The following is a 24,352-nucleotide window of genomic DNA, read 5'->3' as shown; positions in this document are numbered from 1 at the left end:
AGCAATATTAATTGTATTAAATTTTAATGATTGTAGTTTACCTTCATTATCAAATGAAAGCAGCTAAGGACATATAAATTTTCGATCGAATCGTGTTCTCGTTTATTCAAATGAATTTCTTCCAAAAATGAAATTTTAGCATTAAAGCATAATAAGGAAACACGCATAGGATAACCTCTTTTTATATTTTTCTTAACATTAGAGAATCTTTCTATGCAAAGAGAATACAATTTGTTGAAAAATACCCAAGATTCGTAGCAGTGTTAAGCGCGATATTCAGTTTGTACAAATATTACACGTGTCACAATATGCCCATACCTTCGAGTATTTAAAATTCCAAAGAAATGGGAAATTTCCTTAATTATAAGTTTGCTGGTTTAAAACTGGTTAAAGATTGCGATACGCAACTATGTGTTCAAGACGAATGCGAAGATCTCAAGAAAGTAAAAGAAATTTGGTTGGCCGTGGAAAAGGATACGTCGCATTATGGATTTGCAATTTGTACTATGTAATTATAAACTATTTCAGTGTAATCTTTATAAATGCAAGTGCATATAAATTTATTGAATAGATAAAATATGAAATATACTAACTCGCAGGCTTTTTAAAAATCACCCGCAATACATGAAGTATTTCGAAGATGATTCAATTCCGGAATTCGTTCAAGAAGCTATAATTAAAAAAAAATTTATTACTATATGCGACATCATATGTGCTCTGTTTATAAGTTATTACGATAAACCGTCTCGCAGAGATTATTTTCTTGGCTACATCGCAATGGTTCACAAGGACATGGGATTGACGTTTAGGGATCTCACAGTTTGTTATATTCTGTGCATATAAAATAGGTGAAGAAATATTATATAATGTAAATTACATTTCATTTACAGAACTTTATGTCAGATCTAATGGAAGCGTTAATTACCGAGTTACCATACTTAATGACCGAGGAGTATATTGCGACGCAGACAAAATATTCTAACAATGTAATTGAGATAATGATAGAACTTATGGACAATTATGTTGAAAGAATGTCACAAATACTACGTACGAAAAATGGAATAAGAAAAGTATATGTTTTAGAAAAAACTTCATTTCACGAACCTGTTGGGAGATGGAATGTTAAACTTGTATAAAATTAAGAATAAATTTTAAATAGTGTTATGTGTGCAAATCTGATCCAGAGTCACAGACTGTATATGGTTTGCCATTGAAATATTGGATATATGGTAAACGATATTGGGAATATCGGAAAGCGATGTGGGCATCGATGGAAGCAGATATGTTGACAAATTCGACGGATGATACTAATGCAAGCAATTTTCAAAGAAGAGATTTTCATCAAAAGTCTATGGAAAACAACAGACTGTATCGTAAGAAACAAATAAAACCGAAAACACCAAAAATAACCATAAGTTCGGATAGCAACACGTTGGATCAACCAAGACAAAGTAACGCAATATTTCAAGTTATGCAATTTTCCGCTGTACTATTTCTACTACTTAAGATTTAAGACTGTTACAGATATTGTTACGTATGTAATATATGAATATTAATCATAATTATGAATATACATATAATCAGTAAAGTAAATAGTTTTTAAGGGAATAGTTTTTAATTTTAGTTTTAAGGAGATTAAAAATGTTTTTCCAATCTTTTTCTTTTTCTTTTGATTATACTATTGAAAGGAAGAAGAAGCAGTCGCATCAGCCAGTCGACAAGAATCTCGTTGTTACTATCGAAACGAAACAAAGAAAGACAAGAAACTGAAGAAAACGATAAATCTAAATTTTCTCCAATGGAATTTATTCTGGAGGTAGACAAACAATCTTTGCTTGTATTGCTTTTATTATAGAAATGACAATTTATTATTTTACATGTATAACGCATTAATGTTAAAAATAGACACAGTATTGGTAATATCTTCTTCCTTAAGGTGGAAAGTGACCGTGATGGCAATAATGATCCGATAAATTTAAATGAGACAACTACGCAGAACTCAAAACAATTTTCTGCGGAATTGCAGGAAAGTAAATATATATTATATATACATACGTATATTCTTATACTTTATTTTCATATCTGATTTTCATATTTGATTTTCATATTTTCCTTTTATTTCTTTATCAACTGATATAATCACGAGATAAAATTCTTACGTTATAGATACAAATGCAAAGATCGTGAGCCAGACGGCAAGAGAACGTAAACGAATGCGTCACTATCTTACTCATTTCGGTGTTTGAAATTTAGTATTGGCATATAATAAAATGTTTTTTATTCTTTTTTCTTAATATTCTACTCATTTATTTCGTGTTAACATTTCCAGAGGTTTGAAGAATTTGCATGCATGAACGTATATGAGACGCTCACACTTTCCCGTGGTAATTGAACAGTTTGAAATAGGGTTTCAATGATGCAATGAAAATCACAGAAGAAGTTTAAATAAATAGAATGCATAGGTTTTTTATTCCGTTTCTTCTTCTTCTTTTTCGCCTTTCGTCTTATTCGAATGTTTAGCTGTGCTTTTATTTAAAATTTCCTGAATCTGTCCGAAAGTCTTTCGTGACGTTTCCGGCATGATGATGGACGCAGTGATAGCAATTACAAGTTCGATACTAGCAAAGGCAAGAAATATTACGTGACTTCCAACATGATCTGATACGAGTTGGTAACATTTGCCCACGATTATGCCGAGTACGGATCCGTAAACATTAGTGACCATGGTTGCCCAATTTTTCATGTCTATTGAAAAAATCTCCGAGGTGACGATCGCTGGAATCGAGTTTAGACCAAATCCGACGCTAATAATGTAAGCTATGAGCGCGATCAATGGTACCAAAGAGAGGTTACGAACGTCCATATCTAATTTCTCAAGCAAGAAATACACTCCAATGACGATAAGACATAGCGAACTACCGTACGACGATATCAGGAAAACGGGTTTCCTACCGAGTTTGTCGACTACACACGAAGATATTAAGCATGTAATCATAGACACCGTACTTATTATCAGAAGAATGGAATTATTATCGAAATTTGTATGGAAACTTTTAATCAAAATGCTGGCGTAGGATAAAATGCCCATATATCCGGAAAATTGTTGACCCGCGAGTAACAATAACACGAGAAAAAGCGCTTTCCTGTGTGCCGGCACTATAAATAATTCCTTGTAGCCACCCTGTCCTTCCGCTTCTGCCGATTTCTTCATTTCCTCCATCTCGTCATTATTGTTATTCTTACGTCTTAGCCATGCCAAGGTTAGCGTGGCAGATTTTTCCTTATTTTTCATTAAATAATAATAAGGCGATTCCGGTAACCATATAGCAGTTAATAGAAATATGGCTGTTGGTATTATACTCAGCAATGAGAATATCTGAAACAAGTGTAAAATACGATATATATATATTGTCTCGTTTATGATTACTCTTAAGTTGAAATATGTAATATCTATCGATTTTTATCGTTTAGAATTTGATCACTGATTCTTTTCAACATTTTTATCAATGTTCATATACAAATTTACAAACATTATATTTCTCTCTTTCATTATTTTCTGTACTCGTACATTTCATCTACTTAAGACGATAAAGTCATATTTTCGCGTGATTATTATTTTAACAATTTGTTTTGATTCCATAATGATTTCATAACCTTTTAGTCGAAAATCTGAAACAATTACCTTTTTATCCACATGCGGACCAGCGCCGTATACGAACATATATCCCAACTGAAGCATCACAGGCATCATCGAGCTGCACACTCCTCTAATTTTTGTCTCTACCAGTTCTCCGATGTACAGTGGGACTGCGGCGTATAAGATACCGATCGATATACCAGCGCAGAATCTTGCCACAAAAAGATACACCCAGGATTTTTCAAAATACGTGAGTACCCAACAGGCGATAAATGGGGCGCTCGTTGCATAGATGAGCCATTTCCTGCCGATGCGATTTAGCAGTAATGCAGATAAAATAGGTCCGAAGATGGCACCAATATTCAACGCAACAACTACCCAGCCTGCATTGTCGACATTTTGTAGATCTTCATATTGTTCTATAGCAATTGCTGACCAGGAGAAACATATTCCAGAAACCAGTAGTGTTAGGTTGACTTAAAGAAAATAAAAACAAAAGATATATATTATATTTCTCGATTACATTCAGATTACACTAATTGAGAGGCTCAGTGGAAAAGTGGTATAAGTGCATTGCTTTCTTTTTCTAAAAGGAAGATAACAAGCAGAAAATGATACATAATAACCGTATTTATTCAGAGGATTTTATGCCTCTCTTTTTATTATGAACTTCCAAGCCCTTATGAATATCTAGCGCGTTTTAATACACAGTTTTCCCAAATTGAAGATTTTATCACTCGCACCATTTTTCCTATAAACTTTTCAATTATGCAAGAAATTATGTCCATTTCCATTTCTAGGTGATCTTCAAAGTATACTATAATTTTATACTAATTTTCATCAAGACTTTCATGGACTGTACGGATATATTCAAATGAACTAGAATTAAAGAAGGTCGAAGTTTTGAGGAATTTAACGAGATCGTTATTCTATCAATAGTTAATTCTTAACTATGTAATTATCTCATTCATTTGTGCTATTGAGAAAACTTGCGACATATTGTAATATATAATGATAATGATAATGATTATTATTAAGAAGCAAAGTTCGACAGGTTTTTCATGACAAGATGTGATAAGTTTCTTTTGGCGTGATTAGAATCATCAGACACTACTTTTTCATGGAAATTACTTCATTATACAAAATATATTCATAATGTGCACATATACAGCAGAAAATTGGTACAATTTTAAGATCCAAGATTCGAAAATCTTCCAGAAGCTGCATATTTTCATCGTCTCTGATTACTAAATAATATGAAATTGATGACAATATTACAATTGTATAGTTAAACGTATACCTATATTCACTATTATCATGTTCATAGACTATTATACAAGTACAAAAATTCTGTCGATATTTTTATTGATCTTTTATTGAATTCTATCGATGAACGATGATAATTGGTAACACTAAAGTAGAGAGAGAGAGAGAGATTTGCCGAATCATTTATTGCTTAAAATCGACAAAATTTTTCCACTCGTCTTATATGTTCAAATTAACGATATTTACCTACAATGCTTGATATTAATTGTAAATAAATTCTACTATTTTCCCCCTTGGCGGGCTTAACTTTCTCGTCGGCACCATCGTCTACTTTTTCTAAATCGACTTCTATGTCCGTCATGCTCGTTGCTTCTGTCTTTGTTTCCTTTGTCTGCAAAACAAAACTTTCCATTATTTTATGCAACTTGAAATTCGATTCAATCGCTAGCAATATAAAACAGTACAAATCGACCGAATCGACGATTTTCCCTTGCATGGAAGGCGACTTATTTCGAAATGATTATGTGGCATGACTAGTTTGCATCTTTTTCTTATTGTACGTGAATCTCATGCGAAATAATTAAAATGATGTCGTAATTTTGCCACCTGACAGGTGCACATCAATCCGTATTTGTCACGAGGAATATGCTTATCAATCACAGCACGTTCCATCATAATTGGAGAGACAATCATCATTATCGTTTCATCGTTATCATGTCGTTTTAAGAATCCTTAATTTCTTGTTTGTACTAGACATCTGTCAAAGGTTTAAACGAAACGATGATTTTATCGTTCATTGTCGTTATTTGACAGAACATTTTTTAGCCTCTTGATTTTTCGACATTTATCGAAATGTATAACTCTCTGTATTCTATATGGGAATCCTATGAGAGCTTTAAGGGATTAGGTTTGTCTAATATAGTTCGTAGAGTGACGTCAGTGGGAAAAATTATGATCAGGATTATACAGGATCATCCACCTAAATTGGAAACCGCGCACGTGAGAACAGATGAGAACGGCAACGGTGTAACATGTACATGTGATGATAGGCGGGAACACAAAGTAGTTTAGTTGTCGCCATATAACTGTAAATTTGACGTCACAAGTGGTGGAGAAGACGATCGCCTTTCTGTATACTCTTCTCACAAAGAGAAGCGAGCATTCATCTCCCTGCGTGCTCACGAAGCTTTCGTGTAAGCAAACGTGTCCACATCATAACTTTTGATCTTCTTCCTTCTTCGTTCAGTATTTTTCACTGTTAACATATTAAATATTTTCTCTCACGCGTTGCAACTTAAAGGTAACAATGACATTCGACAAGTTAGCCGCTGTTATCTGACTTTGGACCGGTCTGCTACGAATAGAAGCAAGGAAAGTAAATAAGTCCTTTCAACAAAGGGAAGTGCACGACAAAACACCTCAGGGAATTCATATTTAGAGAAACTAGCTTTAAAATGGTTAAAGATTTTAGTTTAGAAATTAATTTGAATACAACTATGTTTATAACTCTATATTTCTATGGACAGCTCATAGATGGCAGATGTATCGACACATGATTTGGTAGTGAGAGTACATGTTACATTGTTGCCATTTTTACCTGTTCTTGCGGGCGCAGGTTCCAATTTAAATGAACGATCCTGCAGGAAATTCGGTCACTAACGTTCCGGTTCATCTTGATGTTTTTCTCTTATGTTATATTATGTTATGTTATGCTATGTTATATCATATCATTGGCTCGTTCTTAGACTGGCAATGAATCGCGTCTGTATCACAGAATAATATTCCTAATGAATTTTAAAGTACGTTACTTTGGTGTGAGTATATCAAGTCGTTTGGAATGTTTCTGCCATAATTTATTATGCTCGTAATTATCATTTTTCTGATCTCTTGTAACAAGTCTTGTTGTTTAAATATCTATGTATATTCTGTTCCTCGATGTTTAATTTCTTAATTCTTTTTATTTATTTCTTCTGTCGTACCCTTAAGATATTCGTAATAAGTAGTGGATCTCCGTGCCGATTCGCGTTCTTATTCACAATCGAAAAAGCAGAACCTATATAGAGTTATAAAAAGTATTTTACTTACTTCAGATAACTTTTCCTAAATAGTAAACAAGGAAAAACGAATATCGATGAAAGGGATGCATTAAAAGCAGGGTAGGGATATCAAAGGCAAAAAGGATATAAACAGCAAAAAGGAAGCGTGTACAAGGAACATTTATCTGGCGGAGCAACTGGCGCATGTATCGTCGATGCATTGCGGCAACGTGTAGCGCAAGGTTAATCGATTAAAAGTAACGAGTTTACCATATCGAGATAACTCGATATGAATTAATTAACCGGATGCCGGTGGCACGATCGTAAATCAATTTAGGGGCTAACGAAGTAGGGGCATTCGTCGCGGTCGTCGTCACTAAGCCACTTGCAGCAAGGATCGAACGATCGAACGTTATTGGTGTTCGGTGAACGAGCGAGGAGTTCAGTGACCATAAGCGTTAACTAGTCGAATCGGTTAACCGACTTAACCAGTTGGTTGCAGATCGTGTAAAGAGGTTTAATTCTTTAATCATTTAACCGCGTGGTATTAGTAGTACATAGCGACGATCAAGCGGAGGGGGTGGATTTAAAATAGCATTAGATACATAGGCAGTGCCGTCAGTCGGACTCGAAGAACGAGTAGTCGTCGTCCAACCGTGTCAGCGATTGAGCGAATTGAAACGACAGTACGTGGCACGTGACATATCATACAGAATTACGGTAATTGTGCACCGCTTGCACACTGATAACCGGCGATCATGACGTGATCTAGACATCGAATCGATTTATTCAACGTGCATTCAGACCCTCTGTCACGTTCTTATTTTCATTTTTCATTCATTCGTTTCTTAAACGAAATGTCATATCGTGGAACCGCGTACCATCTCACCACTTATACAGTGGTTCCTTTTGATTCGGGAAACGAAAATTATTAATCCTCTTTCAGCGAAGGGTTTCGTTCTTTTTCGACGATATCCAGCCACCGAACATGGGAACGTTCCTTCGTTTTTTCGGAATCTCGTCATCGGACGATAACAGAATCGATGAAGCTACAGGGTTGACGGAGAAACAGAAGAAATTAGTACAGAACACGTGGGCTGTTATCAGAAAGGACGAGGTGGCTTCCGGGATTGCCGTGATGACCACGTAAGTGATACATATCTTTTAGTCAACTATTGCGAATCTAAGAAAGCGAAGAAGATACATTTCAGAAAACTACTGAATTGATAAGAATACAGCTGAATAAACAGCGTGTTGATTATAATTTGTGGTTATCTGCAAGCCTGATGAGTTCATAGTTTTCTTTTTTTTTTTCTTGCCCTTATTATGTCATTTCTTTCTTTTTCTCGTTTTAATTTCGATATAAAATATTTATATAACTCAGTTCTTCGTCCTAGTCAAACGATTTTAACTTTCCGTTTGTTTGCTCTGATTTATCTTAAGTTCGACAGACATTTCTTTAAAATTACGCATGCAATAGTTGAGAAACGTAATAATTCACATCTGCTGCGTCTTATATAATATTCAATATGTTAGTAATTAGAATTAGTCAATTTCATATCAAGACTGTCGCTACACTTGATTTTGCCAATCTCCGGAACACAAAAAAGATATTAATAACTTTAGTTATACAGATTAATCTTAAATGAACGCAACAATTAAATTAATATAATTATTTATATTTTTATTAAATTAATATATAATAATTAATATAATATATATAAATACTTACAAAATATCGATTTATCGCCTATTTTCGGGTTTATATTTTCAATTCTATTAGATTATTCTCCTTCTCAATTATTCCATATTGAAATGCTTCTTTTTAGTCATCAAGCGATATAAAGGTCAAAAAACCGATAAAAATGGATATGATAAATCTATCATATGTTTCCTACGTGATATAGTGCTTATAAAATTTAACGTCCATTTAAACATTTTGACGATAACGAAACTCGACTATCCGGTAATTCTTTTCAGATTTTTTAAAACATACCCAGAATATCAGCGATACTTTAGCGCCTTCGCGGACGTTCCGTTAGACGAATTACCAGCTAATAAACGGTTTCAAGCTCATTGTGTCAGTGTAATTACGGCCTTAAATAGTGTTATCGATTCCTTGCACGACCCAGGATTAATGGAGGCGAGCCTAATCAGCTTGGGTGAGAGGCATAAAAAACGTGGCCAAACGAAAGAAGAATTTGAGGTACGAGTACGAAAATAACAGTAAAAAATCCAACGCAGTTCTGCTCGTGTCGTTTAGGAACGAAAAGAAGTACTTATTGATTTTTATTACGATCGAAAACTGCCACGGTAATCGTCGGTGACTCACGTTAATAAATTTTTTACAATGATTAAAATAAGATAAATTTCATAGAAATTAAAAAATTTTCAATAACGTGAACTACTCAGATAAGATTGTAAGGGAACAGACGCGTAGATACAATATCGTATATTACGAAAATTGAATGTTACAAAGTAGTATATTTTAAACTATTGCGATTTATAGAGCGAGATACTGTATAAAATTCGCCTGGCGGTCAACGTGCTAATGATGAACGTTTCTCTCGATAGAAAACTCCGCTATACAATTTTCAGAACTACAATTGTACGTGGCAACCGATAAAATGTTATTTATCGCTTATTAAAAATTTATTAGTAGAATAAATCTGATTTATAAAAATTTGTTGAAAAAAATCAACGAGCGATAATGACGATTTATCGTATATTTGATTTCGATTTTTAGAATTTGAAAGGAGTAGTGTTGAAGGTGCTTTCTCAAGCACTAGGGAAACAATACACACCGGAAGTGGCCGAGGCGTGGAGCAAAACCTTGGAAGGGGTATTTGCGAAGATATATCAGGTTTTCGCCTCTTGAAGGACGAAACGATTGAACGCGCTCGAAAAAGATGAATCTCGTTGATATAATTAACCCTAAATAACGAATCTCCATAATAGTTGTTAAGAATTAAATGTTGTACATAAAATGCACTGTTTTACATGTTTGCACAGTTACAATCACTAGAGCTACGTTGGATGAAAATGGAAAAAAATGTTTCACAAATTATCCGTGAATATCGAACAAAAATATATACGTTTATATCTTCAACGCTTAATAAATTTTTGCGCACACTAATGTTAACGTATCGTATAATGCATGTATATATGGACATGGTTTTATATTATTTTATTATTTTCGACTTCATGTAACGCATGTTGGGCCATTGAATATTTGAATTAAAGTTGCACGTCAATTTATTAAACCAAATGTATAAATCTTTTATTTCACTTTTTCTTCTTTCACGTTCTTCCAATTTTTTTTTTTGTCTTCGTTTTATTTTATCCGTTCACCCGATAGATATAATGCAATCGTACTTATTACGCAATGAGTCTGTAAATTTAGATATTATTTATATTTTGAATTATAAAATTCTATTTGACAGTAGGAGAATTATAATTTTTAGACTGTTGATTTCTCAATGATTATAATTTTTTAAACACGCAACGACTCCAAAGGAAATATACAAGATATCTCTTTTTTTGTGCATCTTACGTTATGTACGATGACTACATCTTCTGTGTTAGCAGGTAATTTTCGGGGTTTTGCAAGCGTGTTTAGTATAATCTCTTATACCATTAAAGATAATAAAATTGCCATCTTTCTTATTATCACATCCAGAATATAACCATATTTCAATTTACGTCTCTTCTTCGGAAACAAGATTTACCATCTGGTATCATCGGACTAAGTTGTGCTTCTTCAATAAATATTTCAGAAAGAGCAATTTAACTAACAGGTGATTGAGCGTGGTCGATCACAGCGGATAGATAATTAAACTAAGTACAAATTGTGTCATAATACTTGTACGATGCCGATCTAACCAGGCGGGACGCGTATTTTTCGCGTGCAATCAAAAGCACTGAATTCCAGGATAAGTAGAGGGGTCAAGTGTCATCTAGAGTTCTATAGAAGACTATTCACATTTACATTACAAGCGAAGCGCACCGTTTGTAGAAGAAGAAGAAGAAGGTGGAACGTTGGAAATTCTGCACAAGTTTCACATCCGTCCAGCATTGCAATTCAATATTAAACATTGCAGAGCGTGATGAAACGAAAATACTATCAAAACGAATCAGAAGTATACGAAGAGACGCACGATCACTCCAAAACGTAAGAAATAATTACTCACCTGCTACAAAATATCGTAAGTAAAACAATATATAACTTGTTAAGGGCTGCAGAAATTGGACACTATTAAAACATTGGTGTAATTCTGGGACACGTTAAACATCTGATACTAACTGCTACGATCTATCCACTTTATAAACTTTCTCGATTACTCAAAATCAGATAAGGATATTTTTCCACACAAGAAGCAACGACGATCTTCGCAAAGCTGTATATTCACGATATCAATTGGTTTCCCTTTTCCAGCGTTTACATCATTGTCTATGATATATATGATAGATATAACCGACAATAAAATTATCAATTACTTTTTGCCTAGATAATATTGTTTATTATAGTAGAATGAGCTGTTTCACTGTATCGTTATACCCGGTAGTATTATCAGTAATATTTTATGTACTACGTTAATTTTTATATTAATAATCTATCATTATCTATCAGATATAATTCTTGGATAAATGACATCGTCTTCGATGTTAGACGTTCTTATCTCAAATGAAATCGCCTTAAAAACTGTCATTCCCTAGGGTAATTCATCGACATGGGTAGTAATTTAATGAGACTCTCTATAAAGCGAGAATATTCCTTTTTGCTATGTTCCATAGGCAGGATTAATTATCAAACAGAAAAGCTGTAAATACCAATAAAAGTTTGAAGAAATTGAAATATTAACTAGCTTTCAATGGCGATTGTCGTGTCATAAATCATAAGCCTACATAATTTTACAAAATTAATTAATTTTGACATTACATTCTTATGATAATTAAATATTTCCAGGTCAACCATATTAGTTATTGCTATATATTCTTTTCCATTGGGTATATACAATATATCTTAAAAAGTTACGCCGAGATTTCTTGTTACGTGATAACTTTATGCTTTTATAACTATAACTCCGTTCTTTCAAGTCAGGAAGACTTAAACGGAAAGATCAATATATACGTTTCAGCATAAAATTAGTGTACGTAATTCATTTGTTTGCAGATTTAAATAAAACCACTTCCTTATTCAGAAAGAATTATAGTTGAATTTTCTGAATGTTCAATTTAATAATTGCTCAGATTGTGCTGCAGCAAAAAAAGCATGATAGTTATATTATTGGACAAGGCGTACTATTTTTACTCTATTATTAAGTATAATAGTATTAAGCAATACATTAGCATCCTCAAAGCAGTTATTCTATTTGTACGTAGCATCGAAATTAATCTGATTTAAAACAATGTTATTTTATTTTATCTTATTCTGATAGTGAAGTATAAGCAATTATAAGAAATTATTGAAATTGTTAATTTAGTTAATTGTAAGACCATAACGAAATCAAAACACAATTCAGAGCATATAGAAAATACATGTCGTTAATACTAGAATTCTGTTTTATTGATATTAATATTTGTTACATAATAGTATAGTTATATAATAGCGTATTAAATTTGTTATGTAATAGGTATTAGAACGTTCACAATTATTAGGACTATCGCCAAATGATTATTATATTATATTTAGCACAATACATTTATTTTATAAATTCCACAGGTACTTCAATAATATTTTAATATTTTCTACACACAGTTTTAATAGTCCTTATACATTTTTTATAAATGCTACAAACAGTCATTTATATTAAAAGAAACAGCTCTAGAGCTATTAGCTATTTTCTAAAATATTTCGGTATTCGCACAGAATAGCATTTTTCTTTGATGTGATTCTCTATTACAAAATCGTACGTGAGAAACTGAAAGTTGGTTCCTGCTATTTTTACCTTTAACGATCATTATCAGTGGGCTAGTCCACTTAAAGCAGCATGTACTTCGGCCCAAAGAACAGTCGTTTTCGAGTTACCGTTACGCAAGCAACTCTTCCAGTCATCAGTGGAAATAAACGACTACATATTATCAACATCTTCATCTATGTGCATGATCAAAGACAAAAAAAAGACGAAGTAGTACGTTACTTGATTTTTATTAGTAGCAATTTATTACTAGCAATATTCCAGTCGATGCATACATGTGACACGTGTAGTGTTATGGTATACAATTTTGAAGGTACAATAAATGCTCGCTATAATAAATCGATTATACTATAATAATGAAGTTATAATACAATAAATTCCAACTACAGTGTGTTGATAGAAAGCAGATCGTAAGTAGACTAAGTTGATAACAAAGAAAGTACGAGGCACCTTTTAAGATGGGTTCTATGCTAACCTATTTTCTCGGCAATCCAGACGATGATGTCGTAGATCCGAAACTTGGTTTGACTAATAAAGAAAAGAGAATTATAAAAGAAACATGGGGTGTATTACGTGCTAATTCGGTAAAAGTTGGCGTAGATATTATGATAAGGTAAGACAATGTATATAAATACGTATTGCATCATTCTTTTTTTTTTTTTTTTGGCGCTAATTATATAATGTAACATTTTGCAATACTTGTTAGAGTCGAAATTCAATCACTATGTTAACGATAAGATAAAATATTGATCGTTGAAATATTAATACTACCATATAAGAGATAATGTGATACGATTTTAATATGGAAACTCTTGTCCGACGAAACGTGTGTCACGTATAGGTATACGGGATTATTTTGTTTCAGTTACTTTAAAAGATTTCCTCAGCATCATAGAGCTTTCCCTCCGTTTAAAGATATTCCGGCAGATAATTTAGTAGGTAATAAAAAGTTTCACGCTCATTGTCAGGGTATTATGAGTACATTGAACGATGCGATCGATGCTTTGGATGATGTTGACTTAATGGATGCGATATTGCATACCACTGGCAAGAGACATGGACGACGTGGTCAGGGCAGACAAGAGTTTATTGTAAGTCTCTTATTTTTAACTACTATATGTCCGATTAAGATTTCTATTCTTAATCTTGTTAACGTTATTTGTGTAACTTATGAATTTCCTTATTAATAATTTATTTATTAAATGTAATTGGTGAAATATTTATCGTATTGTTATTAAATAACATAGAGATTAACGCATGACAATAACGTAGAATAAATTAAATTTTGAGGATAATGAAATAATTAAAATTATTCAAACAATTATTATCTTTGTCTAAAGTGTCCGTGTACTAAGATCAAAAACACAAATTTTTTTTGTTTAATTTACCTCTTGAACTTTTTAATAAGCGCATGATATAGTGCAATTATAAATTATAAATATTCCTCTTGAGCTATACGTGTATCTTAATTCTAGTTCCAAATATATTGCCGTTCAATATTGCGAAAATATTTCTTACAATATTATCGTTATGTATCAGATATAAAGATTCGATTAGATTAATTGCGCAAATTGATAGTCGTCGATGTTCCTTGGGTAGAGATAAAACCTTAAAGTCATCATTTATCGCTGAATATTGTATGACATCATTATCGCTATATGTATACGTAACAGCAAAAGTATGGATGATCAATAGAAGATGATAGAACCAATCACAATTTCATTTATTCGTCGATATTAACATTTTTTGTTAAAATGTTAATTTTCAGTTTGATTGACTTTTACCTTTATCGCATAGGATGAGATGAAATAATTACTCCTTTTTTGATATAATAATTCTTCTTTCTTCTAAGTATATTCCTCATCTTGCTTTTTTTTTTTTTTTTTTAAGTATGCAAACCATTAACTATTAAAAACAAATTAGTCTATCGTTACACCGAAAAATTATAGAATATTATTACTATTAACTGTAAGAAATGGGAGGAAAATATCAGATCCAGCAATCCGCACTATCGTTCGCTAAGACTGCTACTTTAAATGCATTGAAACTGAAACGACGCTGACGAAACATTTTTCTACAAGGTCAAAACTTGCAACCGGAAGTCTTGGATGGTTTTAACATGCATCAACGATAGCTTGCAGACTTCCGGATATTAAGATGTGACGAGCAAGGTTGTTCGCGTTGATAATGATAGCTTCAAGACCAAGACTGACGTTGTATCGACAACCGAAGTAAGATAGAACGTTAAGCGTTTTCAGATAGAAATAATTCAATATCGATTATTTCTTCAATCATTTAATATTAATGATATAATATCATACATTAATACATTAATAAATTTTGTTATCGATAATTTTTTAATTATTAGGTACCATATTAATTATTTGATTAAATATCGAAGATTTTTAGATTGTACAAGTCGATAATCGTTAACGAATTTAATACTGTAGAGTATAAAAGATGATAGGTTATTGGTAATGTCTTTGAGACGAAAGATATTGTCAATACTCTCGTTAAGGTTAACATAGCGAGGTTAACGTGTTTTAATCTTCAAGTATTATAGAATTACAGAGTACTGCAATGATTCTTGAATTGTGTCAGTAAATATTGCAGTTTGTAGATAATAAGATTTAGCTATTAATATAAGATAAGAGCTATTTTTGACCTAATTGTATCTTTTCGTCGTTAACAAATTTAAGGTTAAGAGAAAAAATGAAACGATTGTTATGTGTATGCATTAAACTTAAAAGTATCTCGAATAGCAAAATTATTAGAAATTAAATTTATTATACCTTAAAAAATCAAAAATTGAAATGAGATCGTGATTCAGACACAAAAATTTGAATAATACAGGATACTGCCTTTACATTATTTTACAAATGAAATGTTTCGTACATGTTCTATATTATTATTATTTATTACTCGGTCCTTACATACTATCATTATGTTACATTTCAGGATTTGAAAGGAGTGATGATGGACGCACTGAGGGGCGCGTTTGGATCGAAATTTACCACCGAAGTGGAAGTCGCTTGGGACAAAGCGATCGATGTCTTATTTTCAAAAATATTCGAAGGCGAAGATATGATATAGCAAGTGTATAACCACTAAACGATTTTTTTAATCAGCATCTGTATCGCTATCGCTATCTGGATGTATATAATCAGTAGCTACACTGCTTGCTTCAGTAGTGTATTTCTTCTTTCTTTTTTCCCTTTGCACTTTATATTCTTCGTCTTCACTTTCCTGCTGCTTTAATTTTCTGTAAATTAAGCACGGGTATATAAAGGATGTATAAAACAAAGTCGGGGGAAAGCTTTAGGAGCATATAATACTCGTGAAAACAAGGAAAAATGTTTTAATAAACATGGGTCGAAAAACCATCCGTTCCATCGTTATCGCTTAATGTATAAAAGTATAGTATATAAGTAAATCAGTAGTTGCTTCGTGAAATGTGTTGATACAACGAATCGAAAACTGCCGCCAAAAGATTAGAAAAATGGCAGGATATGTCGTCGTGTACACAATTGTATGAAAAAAGTGTGCCAAAGTGTGTGTTGAATGAACGAGAGGCATATTGATTATATACCGTAGAGGTAATGTCTTATTGAGAAAAATATCTCGTAGCTTGTTTTCATGAGTATTACACTATGTCAAAGTATTTTCCCCATTTTTTGCACATCCTGCATATATATATTTATATATATTTGTGTAAAACGAAACACGAAACAAATGGACAATTTTTGTTATTGGTATCTATAACACGGCAAAAATATGCAGCAAATGATAATCGAATAATAATCGTACTTGTATTTGGTTTTGCGAAAGTGCTGTCTGATCTTTTGCAATACTGTGTAACATATCAGTGTTAATAGGGTTCCTAGCAGTCCTAATAAGATTGCCATGAGAATAACATCAATTTGTAACCAAGGATCTTCTTCTTCATGGCGTTTGAATGGTTCAAGCGTTACTGGATGACTGTGAAATTTGAAACGATAAATGCAAATGTACCGACTATCAAGACTGTTCATGGTTATGATTTTTATTTTTAAAGAAACATTATATTTTATTAAATAGACATAGAGGTGATGGCAACTCATATTTTTGAAGGATGATACACTAAATGTTCAAGATTGTAAAACAATGTATAATTAATACTCTCAAGTTGATTGTAAAATACAAAAATAATTTCGGAATAGTATCTACTTAAAATAAAATATAAAATTGTGATGTATTATATGATAATATTATAGAGGGGAGTTTTCTTTCTACTAAATGGAATTTTTATTTAGATGAAGAAAAAGAACTTCGTATTTATATTTTGTGATACTTCAGGCGTGTTTTATTCTATCGAAGGAAAAATTTGTTAAACCGATATCGTACCGTTATTTAAACGATAATCGAAAAATTTCATCAAGATTATCGAGTCGTTCATCTTGATACGATACACGCAACTTACGGTAATTCCGTTTCCTCTTTGACGAGTTCATCGAAAGTGTTTACCAGTGCCCTGTCGAGATCTTTCCCTATTTGCACGAACGAGGATTTTCCTAACCAATCTGCCAGATCATTTCGATTTATTTGACGAAGTCTGTGTGTTAAAACCTCGTGAGTGTTTCCTTTGCCTTCAGCTGGAGAACTATTCCAGTGCAAAAGATGGCGGATGCAAGGGATATCGTCGTCCACGTTACGTTCTTCCTCACAAGATTATCAATAGTATTATCAGCCATTAAAAAAGTTATTATTTTTAATGGAAGAAGTATAACGCATATAATATTATTATATTTAGCATAATTATAATACTAATATTGTAATATATAGTAATATAGTAAATATAATAATTAATTAGTATTAGTATTATAATATAATATTAAATATACACAATATGCTGTTTTAGAGTAATCGTTATTGAAGTACTTTCAACTGACTCGAAATATAATTCAGAATTATCTCGGATTAAAACAAGCAGATACTTTATCGTAAATACGAACGTAGTCATAACTAGATTGCAGATGTTTATGCAAATTTACATCTTTATAAACACGATTAAAGAACTGAAACACAAGCAGAAGTTTGTATCACTCGCTAAGTATTAGAACGAACTAGACTATACTATATCTACCTTGGATATTTTAAATACAGGGCGTCTCATAGCATCGGGGACTTACTTCGGCGATAGATTCTGCACGTGAACAATAAAAAGAAGTTCGTATGCCCCATTTGACCTACTTTCCGAGTTACGAGTTTTAACGAACTATATCTGCATAACTTTACTAAAGATATTGAAAATGCCCTTCTTGCATTCGAACACAAGCCCAGTGACATTTTACCCATTGACTGTCTTACCCTTTCTATTTCTCCAGGTATTGTTTTGATTTTCTGGAAGCCTTGCTCGATTCTCTCGCGAAGTATTTCGACGCTGTCAACGGGAAAATTATTCCAAACATAAAATTTGCTATAGCTCGCAAACGCAGTTAAATAACGCATGCGTTTACACGAACTCTTTTTATCGTTTTTACGTGTCCGATGTTACACGGGACTATACTCTGTATTTTTAAGTATTATATACATTCTACGCGGTTTCGTATACGCATAAAATAAATAAATATTCGCTTCACGATCTAGTTATAACAATCTCCCGACTTGAATCCCACCCAGAAGCAATAGAAAGAATTGAAGAAGTTAATATGTACATCTCGATTGAAATTAAAGCTTATGTTTTTTGACGCGTCTATCAATCTCTTCGTTATACCACTCGAGATGGATATACTTCAATTTTCGACTGTTTTTACGATTACAATATATTTCTTCCAATAAGAAGAATTGATATGGTCGCTATTGTATTCTATTCGATCATTGACCGATTTACCAGCAGCTGCGAGATTGTTCGGTAGATCGTACGTGATATAATGAAGCGCAGCTATCAAGCGTCGACACTCAAAAGGATTAAGACGTGCGGCTAAATATTCCAGCTCGTTTAAATTGACGTCGATCGTGCCGAGAACATCGTATCGCAATAGAATAACGATGAGGCTTAACCTTGTAGGCCATTCGTGCGTCCTTGATAATTCTTTCATTGCGAGGTCCACGAAACGAAACGTCTCGAAACGGCGACATAAAATGATCGTCCTTTGCATTGTTTCGCGAGAAATTAACTTCGGCGAATTTCACGGCTGACGGACTTTGATGAGTTTCAAATAAGACGACTCTGACGAATTTCGGATGATTCGCTCATCGTTCGATAATTTGCAGTTGCTGGAATGCAGTTATACATGGTCGAGTGGCAAATTATATTTTATGAAATAGACACACAGCGACTCATGCAAGTAGCTGGATATTTAAAGAAACTTTTTATAGACATATTATGCGAGTTGTACAAAAAAGTTGTGAAATTTGGCATGTACCTGAAAATGTATAGTTATAGAAGTTACAGAATATTTGTTGCAAGTATACATTTCGCAAAGACCGTGAAAGTATTTAAACGGTCAATTATTAATTATATTAGGAAACTACAGTATTTAATGAGATCATCTCTAGTATTAATCGTTTATTTAAAACCACTATTCCCGTTGTATGCTAAGTTACTAAGTGCATGTTTGCAATAAATATCTTGTCGCTTCTACATATATTTTCTAATCAGTTCATATGACTGGTCTTTGTCCTGAACCTTAATATAATCGTTTTAATATAATTAATATAATATAATATGGACAACGATTTTGTGAATTTCTATTGGCTCGGTAAACGTTTTATAGTCCGTGAGACAATATCGTCGCGAAGCAGTTTCTGACATGCCGCACGCCGAAGAGAAAAAGACACTGCTTGGAGAGGGGGGATCGCATGACCTCGTTATATGTATAGTGGTAGCGATTCTAAACAAAATACAATTCCAACGTAGAAGGTCACACCGTTGCGTTGCGAATGGTCGTAAATTGTCTCTGGTTTATAAATATTTTCGACTCCTGTTTCCTTTTGTCATAGGGTAACATTTCACGAACCTAAATCTTACTGGAGAAATGCTTTTTAAAAATGGTGAAAATCGCATGAAAATCCGTCCACTGGTTCTCGAGATCGTACTATGTGTATAAATTAGTTTGAAATTTGACCAATAATATAATTACGATTAAAATTTCAACAAATTGCGTGTTGATGAAAACTTGTTATGGCACGTGTTCGTGAGCCAGTGTACGATCATTGCAAAGAAAAATTACACGCGTGAACGTTTAATGAGAGCTTTATACAACCCATGCAGGAGTCTTTTCACGTTTATCTTAAATGGTACATTTAATTACATGTTTCATCTCTTCGGTCTTTTGGTGCTTTTCTTCCGTTTCTTCTTGTAACACCTGTAACAAGCCATCGGCTCTGGTTCTTCCGGTTCCTGTGATACGGATGGAAGTGGCACGGTGTTTTGCGTGGCTGTGTGCACCATTTCGTACGACGGAGGTCGTTTCCTTTTTATTCGTGGCTTTCGAATGAAGTAACTTCTAGACACATCCTCTACGTCATCTCCGATCGCGATAAATTTACTGATCAGAAAGCAATTATTACTCGATAAGTTCACTATGTAGAATATCTTCGAATAAGTGGTACAACTAGAGAAAGAATAAATCTATATGAAAAAATAAATTCAAAATGTAGAGTAACGATTGTAGCTGCATAGGATTTTTCATTTTCGAATAAATCCACATTACGCGTTCGTCGAGCATGCACACCTTTGACAATAATTCGTTCGAGTTATTAGAAAATATGCTACTACTATTATTATGTTACTACTTCGTAGTAGCCGCTATTATTAGCGATACACGTTTCATTAATCGCCAGCCAAAAGTTGCAGCCGCAGCAAACAAATTTCGTTTACTGTCTCGTCTCGTTGGTCAGACTATATGCTATTACTTTTTAAATGAAAAAAATTTATTTCTTCGACAAGATAGATTATCATCGTTACACGTTGATAAAAACATTGAATAAGTTTAAAATAGTTTGAATAATTTGTTATTAAATTATTAAATATTTACCCGCGTTGAATCGTTTATAATGGCTCAAATAGCTCAGTTATCATAATTTTCGGCCTTAACTCTAATATAATTTTCCTTGTGGTGACGCGTTAACTGTATGAATCAGAATAAGTTAACAGGAAAATTATTTCCGTATTTAAGCATTTGAAGATGGAAAATATTCTGACATGCGTTCACAAAAATATTGTAAGCGTGGCACAATAATGCTGGCAGAACAAAGGCGATCATTTCCATTGACAATCTTTCCATTGACAAAGGAAAAAGATTCTTTGTCGAAGAATACTTCTATTTCGTTGTTCATCCTTTGCTATCTAATGCGATAATGCGATAAGTTCAAATACCAATGTTGATATGTAAGCACGAGTAAAATCGTACGTAGTACAGAGTGAAATCGTATTTAACTAATCTTCAGCATCGATCTATTGAAAAGTTAAGCTTGGTATAAGAAAATGATACTCTACATTTTTCATTTGCCTTTTCATGTTCAGTGGATCGTGAAAGTATTTGAATATTTGTCATAGAAAACTGTGACGTATATGTGTATTGCATAAAACATTGTGAAATATTAGTATTTTAATGCGACACGATTCTCATTATTGTACTGATAAAATTTAAGATCTAAATATGTACGTATACAGAAGTTACAAGTTATTTATTGCAAACATACAAATATATTAGCACATGGCAATGGCATAGCAATAGTATAGCGTTGACGACCAGGTCTCAGATGTATAAATAGTGTTAAAGATAGTCCCGTTAAATATTAAGGCTTATTAATATAACGTATAATCGATCGTTTAAATATTTTTGTAATCTTCGTGAAGTATATTTGCGCTAAATATCTTGCAGTTTCTACGCTACATTTTCAGAATTGTTCCAATCTTTACTACATAATCATGATGATTATAGGTTTTATCACAGTAATAATTTTCAAAATATCTCGTGTAACGCATAATAGATTTATAAAAGAGTTTTACGAATGTTCTAATGGTTTCTTAGTATTTAGTATTACTTAGTATTGCCCGGAGCGTATCGATTTGAAGAACAAATTAGAATAATTATAATCACCCTTTCTTCTTCTTCCCTCGTATTCTATCGAATAGTTTCATCAGTCTGTTCCTTATAAGTAAAGTACATAAACAAGATACGACTATGATTGAAGCGAGAACGATGCCTGCGCTGTGCAACGACAGTTTGATAGTAGTACGTCCTGCGAACGAACGTAATACATTAAGATTAAAGAGGAGTTATTACAGCCAAAATGTGACATTTATTACCACTGATCTTCTGAATCATCTGCTCCGAGAGTTGAGGTTCTGTATTACTATCTTTCTCTTTCAGCGTGGCTGTTGTCGCGACTCCTTCGTATTCGCTGAGGAATGTTACAGAATGAAAAAGACAGCGTGATAAAATTAAACGAACGTCTGTATATCGTAATATCGCAAAGGGTATTGTAAGAATGCGCGTAGTATTGTTTCTTATAATTTTATCGCCTGCGTCACGAGTACATTTAGAAAAAATTTCGAAATAGTTTATCTGTAACGTGATAGGAACGGAGGACAAAGTAAAAGATCTTCCGCGAAGAAAATATTATGGTATTGTTAGAATCGTTTAATTATCCATATATAATAATTATTGTCATACGACAATATTTAAAAATATTTAATAATAATAAAAATATTTATATATTTAAAAATACGTCAAAATTTAAAAAAACACATTCTATATTCTCAGTTTTAGCATTCTTTCCTATTATGTATGCGCTAGCAATTATGAAAATGGCCTAAGTTATATATTCGAGATGTATCGTTTCGAGATATTTAAAGCTTTGCGTTTAACGTACGAGTTGAATTCTATTTAACGACGCAACAGCCAACTCAATGCAGTGGCTCGATATCTACTACTTTGCAAGGATGGTTTCAAATTATTGTAATGTAGGTAGATTTATCGCGAAAATAAACGATAAACTCACTTTTCTTAGATTCTTGAACGCAGGCTATTTTTATAATCGTCGGCACCGTATATATATGCAAATTTATATGAATATCGATCAGCATTCAGCAAAGAAAAATGATCAAAAAGATAGAAATTTTTAAACGAGTATTTTTAAAGAAATTCCTTTTACGATTGAATTTTTTATCTAAAAACAAAATCTAAGTACTCTTTTCTATATCCTCTAGTTTCCAAAATATTTCAAGAAATATGTTTTCAAATCCTAACTGTGAGAACTGTTTTCACCTCTTCCAAATAAACAACGAATTGTTCTTTTAATGCGTAAAACTTTCATCGCTAGAGTCTTATTAGCGTTGATCGTACACAGTTTGGGAAGTTATTTGAAAATCAATAACGATATCAGAGATATTAATTATAAGATAGATAATGATATTAGAAACTTCTAATTGCTGATGTGAACTCGTTTCTATTATTTACCAATTATCGGCGTTATTCGGTAAAAATACCATTATCTGATAAAATTATATTTCACCGTTACAATCATTTATACTATTATCGCTGTTACATTTTATCATCTATTCTTATTGATCATTTTCACGAATTAATGTTAAATATTAAGAGTTATTCAATTTGAAAATTTCGAAATTGCTGTTTGAGGAATTATAATGCATATCTTCTTAAAAACTACGCCTGAGTTATATCTAAAGCTTATTTTGTTCGTTAAACGACGATAACTCACTCCAAATCGTCCGCTTGAGCTTCGCGAATTACTTTCGGTGACTTGGAAGTTTTCATGCTGAGTTCTGCGAGACACGCGATTAAATCCCTCCTTCCGATGCGTTCAAGAAGACTGTTCAAGATCGGATACGTGTTCCTCGTAACCGTTCTTAATTGACAAATCCATTTCACTAGTCTTCGAAAGCAACTTTGTTCTCGAGCTAACTTTTGTATTTGTGCTTCCGATAGTTGAGCTGTTACAATATTTCATACCATCATCCGATACCTTTCGCGCTATATTTTTAATCGTTTGAAAACCTTATGAATATTAGAAAAGAATTTTTTACAGTAAGTAATACGGACAAATTTAGTAATTAAGTAATCTTGATATTTGCTTATGATATTTACCAAAACCATATCACTAGCTATATTTTCCTTATTATTGTGTATATGTATAAATATTTCTTGAAAATGTTTTAGCAAATTAATAGAAAAAAAATCGAGCGTGGAACATTTATACGTAATATACGCATAGGCATAAGAAATTTCTGTACATTAGAAGCGATTTATTAGTAGCAGTCGTACAACAAAAATATTTTATACGTATGAGATATATGCTGGGATTGTAATTAATTACATTTAAAAATAAGAATTACTATTATAATATTTCTATTCCTCGAAAAAATGTATAAAAAGGTATACACGGTATAGTGTTAATTCGCGAATGTAATATTTACTTACTATTAGAATCTAGGGACACAAGTTTCACACACTCTTCGGGCTTTAAATTTGACGCTAACAGCTGCA

General features: G+C 32.7%; 6 protein-coding genes across 13 annotated transcripts; 3 read left to right on the top strand and 3 right to left on the bottom strand.

Moving 5' to 3' along the window:
• Positions 1–81: 81 nt before the first annotated feature.
• On the top strand, positions 82–2,466 carry LOC139998031 (uncharacterized). 2 transcript variants are annotated; one of them, XM_072022234.1, is made up of 5 exons: positions 82–508; positions 600–819; positions 891–1,070; positions 1,160–1,373; positions 1,689–2,466. In XM_072022234.1, exons 1-5 carry the CDS (start codon positions 345–347, stop codon positions 1,853–1,855), a joined length of 945 nt encoding a protein of 314 aa, XP_071878335.1. In that variant the 5' UTR covers positions 82–344; the 3' UTR covers positions 1,856–2,466. The 2 variants fall into 2 exon arrangements, with proteins under 2 accessions (XP_071878335.1, XP_071878334.1); XM_072022233.1 differs by having other exon boundaries at positions 1,160–1,451.
• LOC139998030 (facilitated trehalose transporter Tret1) lies at positions 2,441–11,322 on the bottom strand. Of its 5 annotated transcripts, XM_072022231.1 has the most exons (5): positions 11,130–11,322; positions 6,883–6,956; positions 5,150–5,294; positions 3,683–4,113; positions 2,441–3,376 (listed from the first exon to the last, which is right to left on the bottom strand). In XM_072022231.1, the coding sequence occupies exons 3-5, from the start codon at positions 5,262–5,264 to the stop codon at positions 2,468–2,470; spliced, it is 1,455 nt and encodes a 484-aa protein (XP_071878332.1). In that variant the 5' UTR covers positions 5,265–5,294; positions 6,883–6,956; positions 11,130–11,322; the 3' UTR covers positions 2,441–2,467. The 5 variants fall into 5 exon arrangements, with proteins under 5 accessions (XP_071878332.1, XP_071878329.1, XP_071878331.1 ...); XM_072022228.1 differs by lacking the exon at positions 6,883–6,956 and having other exon boundaries at positions 11,130–11,319; XM_072022230.1 differs by lacking the exons at positions 6,883–6,956; positions 11,130–11,322 and adding an exon at positions 9,744–9,831.
• On the top strand, positions 7,354–10,207 carry LOC139998033 (cytoglobin-2-like). 3 transcript variants are annotated; one of them, XM_072022238.1, is made up of 4 exons: positions 7,354–7,659; positions 7,886–8,085; positions 8,920–9,145; positions 9,686–10,207. In XM_072022238.1, exons 2-4 carry the CDS (start codon positions 7,928–7,930, stop codon positions 9,815–9,817), a joined length of 516 nt encoding a protein of 171 aa, XP_071878339.1. In that variant the 5' UTR covers positions 7,354–7,659; positions 7,886–7,927; the 3' UTR covers positions 9,818–10,207. The 3 variants fall into 3 exon arrangements, with proteins under 3 accessions (XP_071878339.1, XP_071878338.1, XP_071878337.1); XM_072022237.1 differs by having other exon boundaries at positions 7,356–7,625; positions 7,891–8,085; XM_072022236.1 differs by having other exon boundaries at positions 7,359–7,659; positions 7,891–8,085.
• Positions 11,323–12,942: 1,620 nt separating the features above from the next.
• On the top strand, positions 12,943–16,433 carry LOC139998024 (globin-like). The gene is made up of 4 exons (XM_072022222.1): positions 12,943–13,170; positions 13,247–13,470; positions 13,723–13,948; positions 15,816–16,433. The coding sequence occupies exons 2-4, from the start codon at positions 13,316–13,318 to the stop codon at positions 15,948–15,950; spliced, it is 516 nt and encodes a 171-aa protein (XP_071878323.1). The 5' UTR covers positions 12,943–13,170; positions 13,247–13,315; the 3' UTR covers positions 15,951–16,433.
• Positions 16,434–17,241: 808 nt separating this feature from the next.
• LOC139998026 (uncharacterized) lies at positions 17,242–19,054 on the bottom strand. The gene is made up of 2 exons (XM_072022224.1): positions 18,727–19,054; positions 17,242–17,551 (listed from the first exon to the last, which is right to left on the bottom strand). The coding sequence occupies exons 1-2, from the start codon at positions 18,992–18,994 to the stop codon at positions 17,313–17,315; spliced, it is 507 nt and encodes a 168-aa protein (XP_071878325.1). The 5' UTR covers positions 18,995–19,054; the 3' UTR covers positions 17,242–17,312.
• Positions 19,055–20,075: 1,021 nt separating this feature from the next.
• LOC139998025 (uncharacterized) lies at positions 20,076–23,772 on the bottom strand. The gene is made up of 4 exons (XM_072022223.1): positions 23,568–23,772; positions 22,153–22,247; positions 21,944–22,085; positions 20,076–20,386 (listed from the first exon to the last, which is right to left on the bottom strand). Exons 1-4 carry the CDS (start codon positions 23,621–23,623, stop codon positions 20,155–20,157), a joined length of 525 nt encoding a protein of 174 aa, XP_071878324.1. The 5' UTR covers positions 23,624–23,772; the 3' UTR covers positions 20,076–20,154.
• Between the last annotated feature and the right edge of the window lie 580 nt (positions 23,773–24,352).

Source organism: Bombus fervidus, chromosome 2 (genome assembly GCF_041682495.2).
Source record: "Bombus fervidus isolate BK054 chromosome 2, iyBomFerv1, whole genome shotgun sequence".
NCBI lineage: Eukaryota > Metazoa > Arthropoda > Insecta > Hymenoptera > Apidae > Bombus > Bombus fervidus.
Note: the sequence above shows the minus strand (reverse complement) of the source record. Positions and strands in the feature narration are given on the sequence as shown.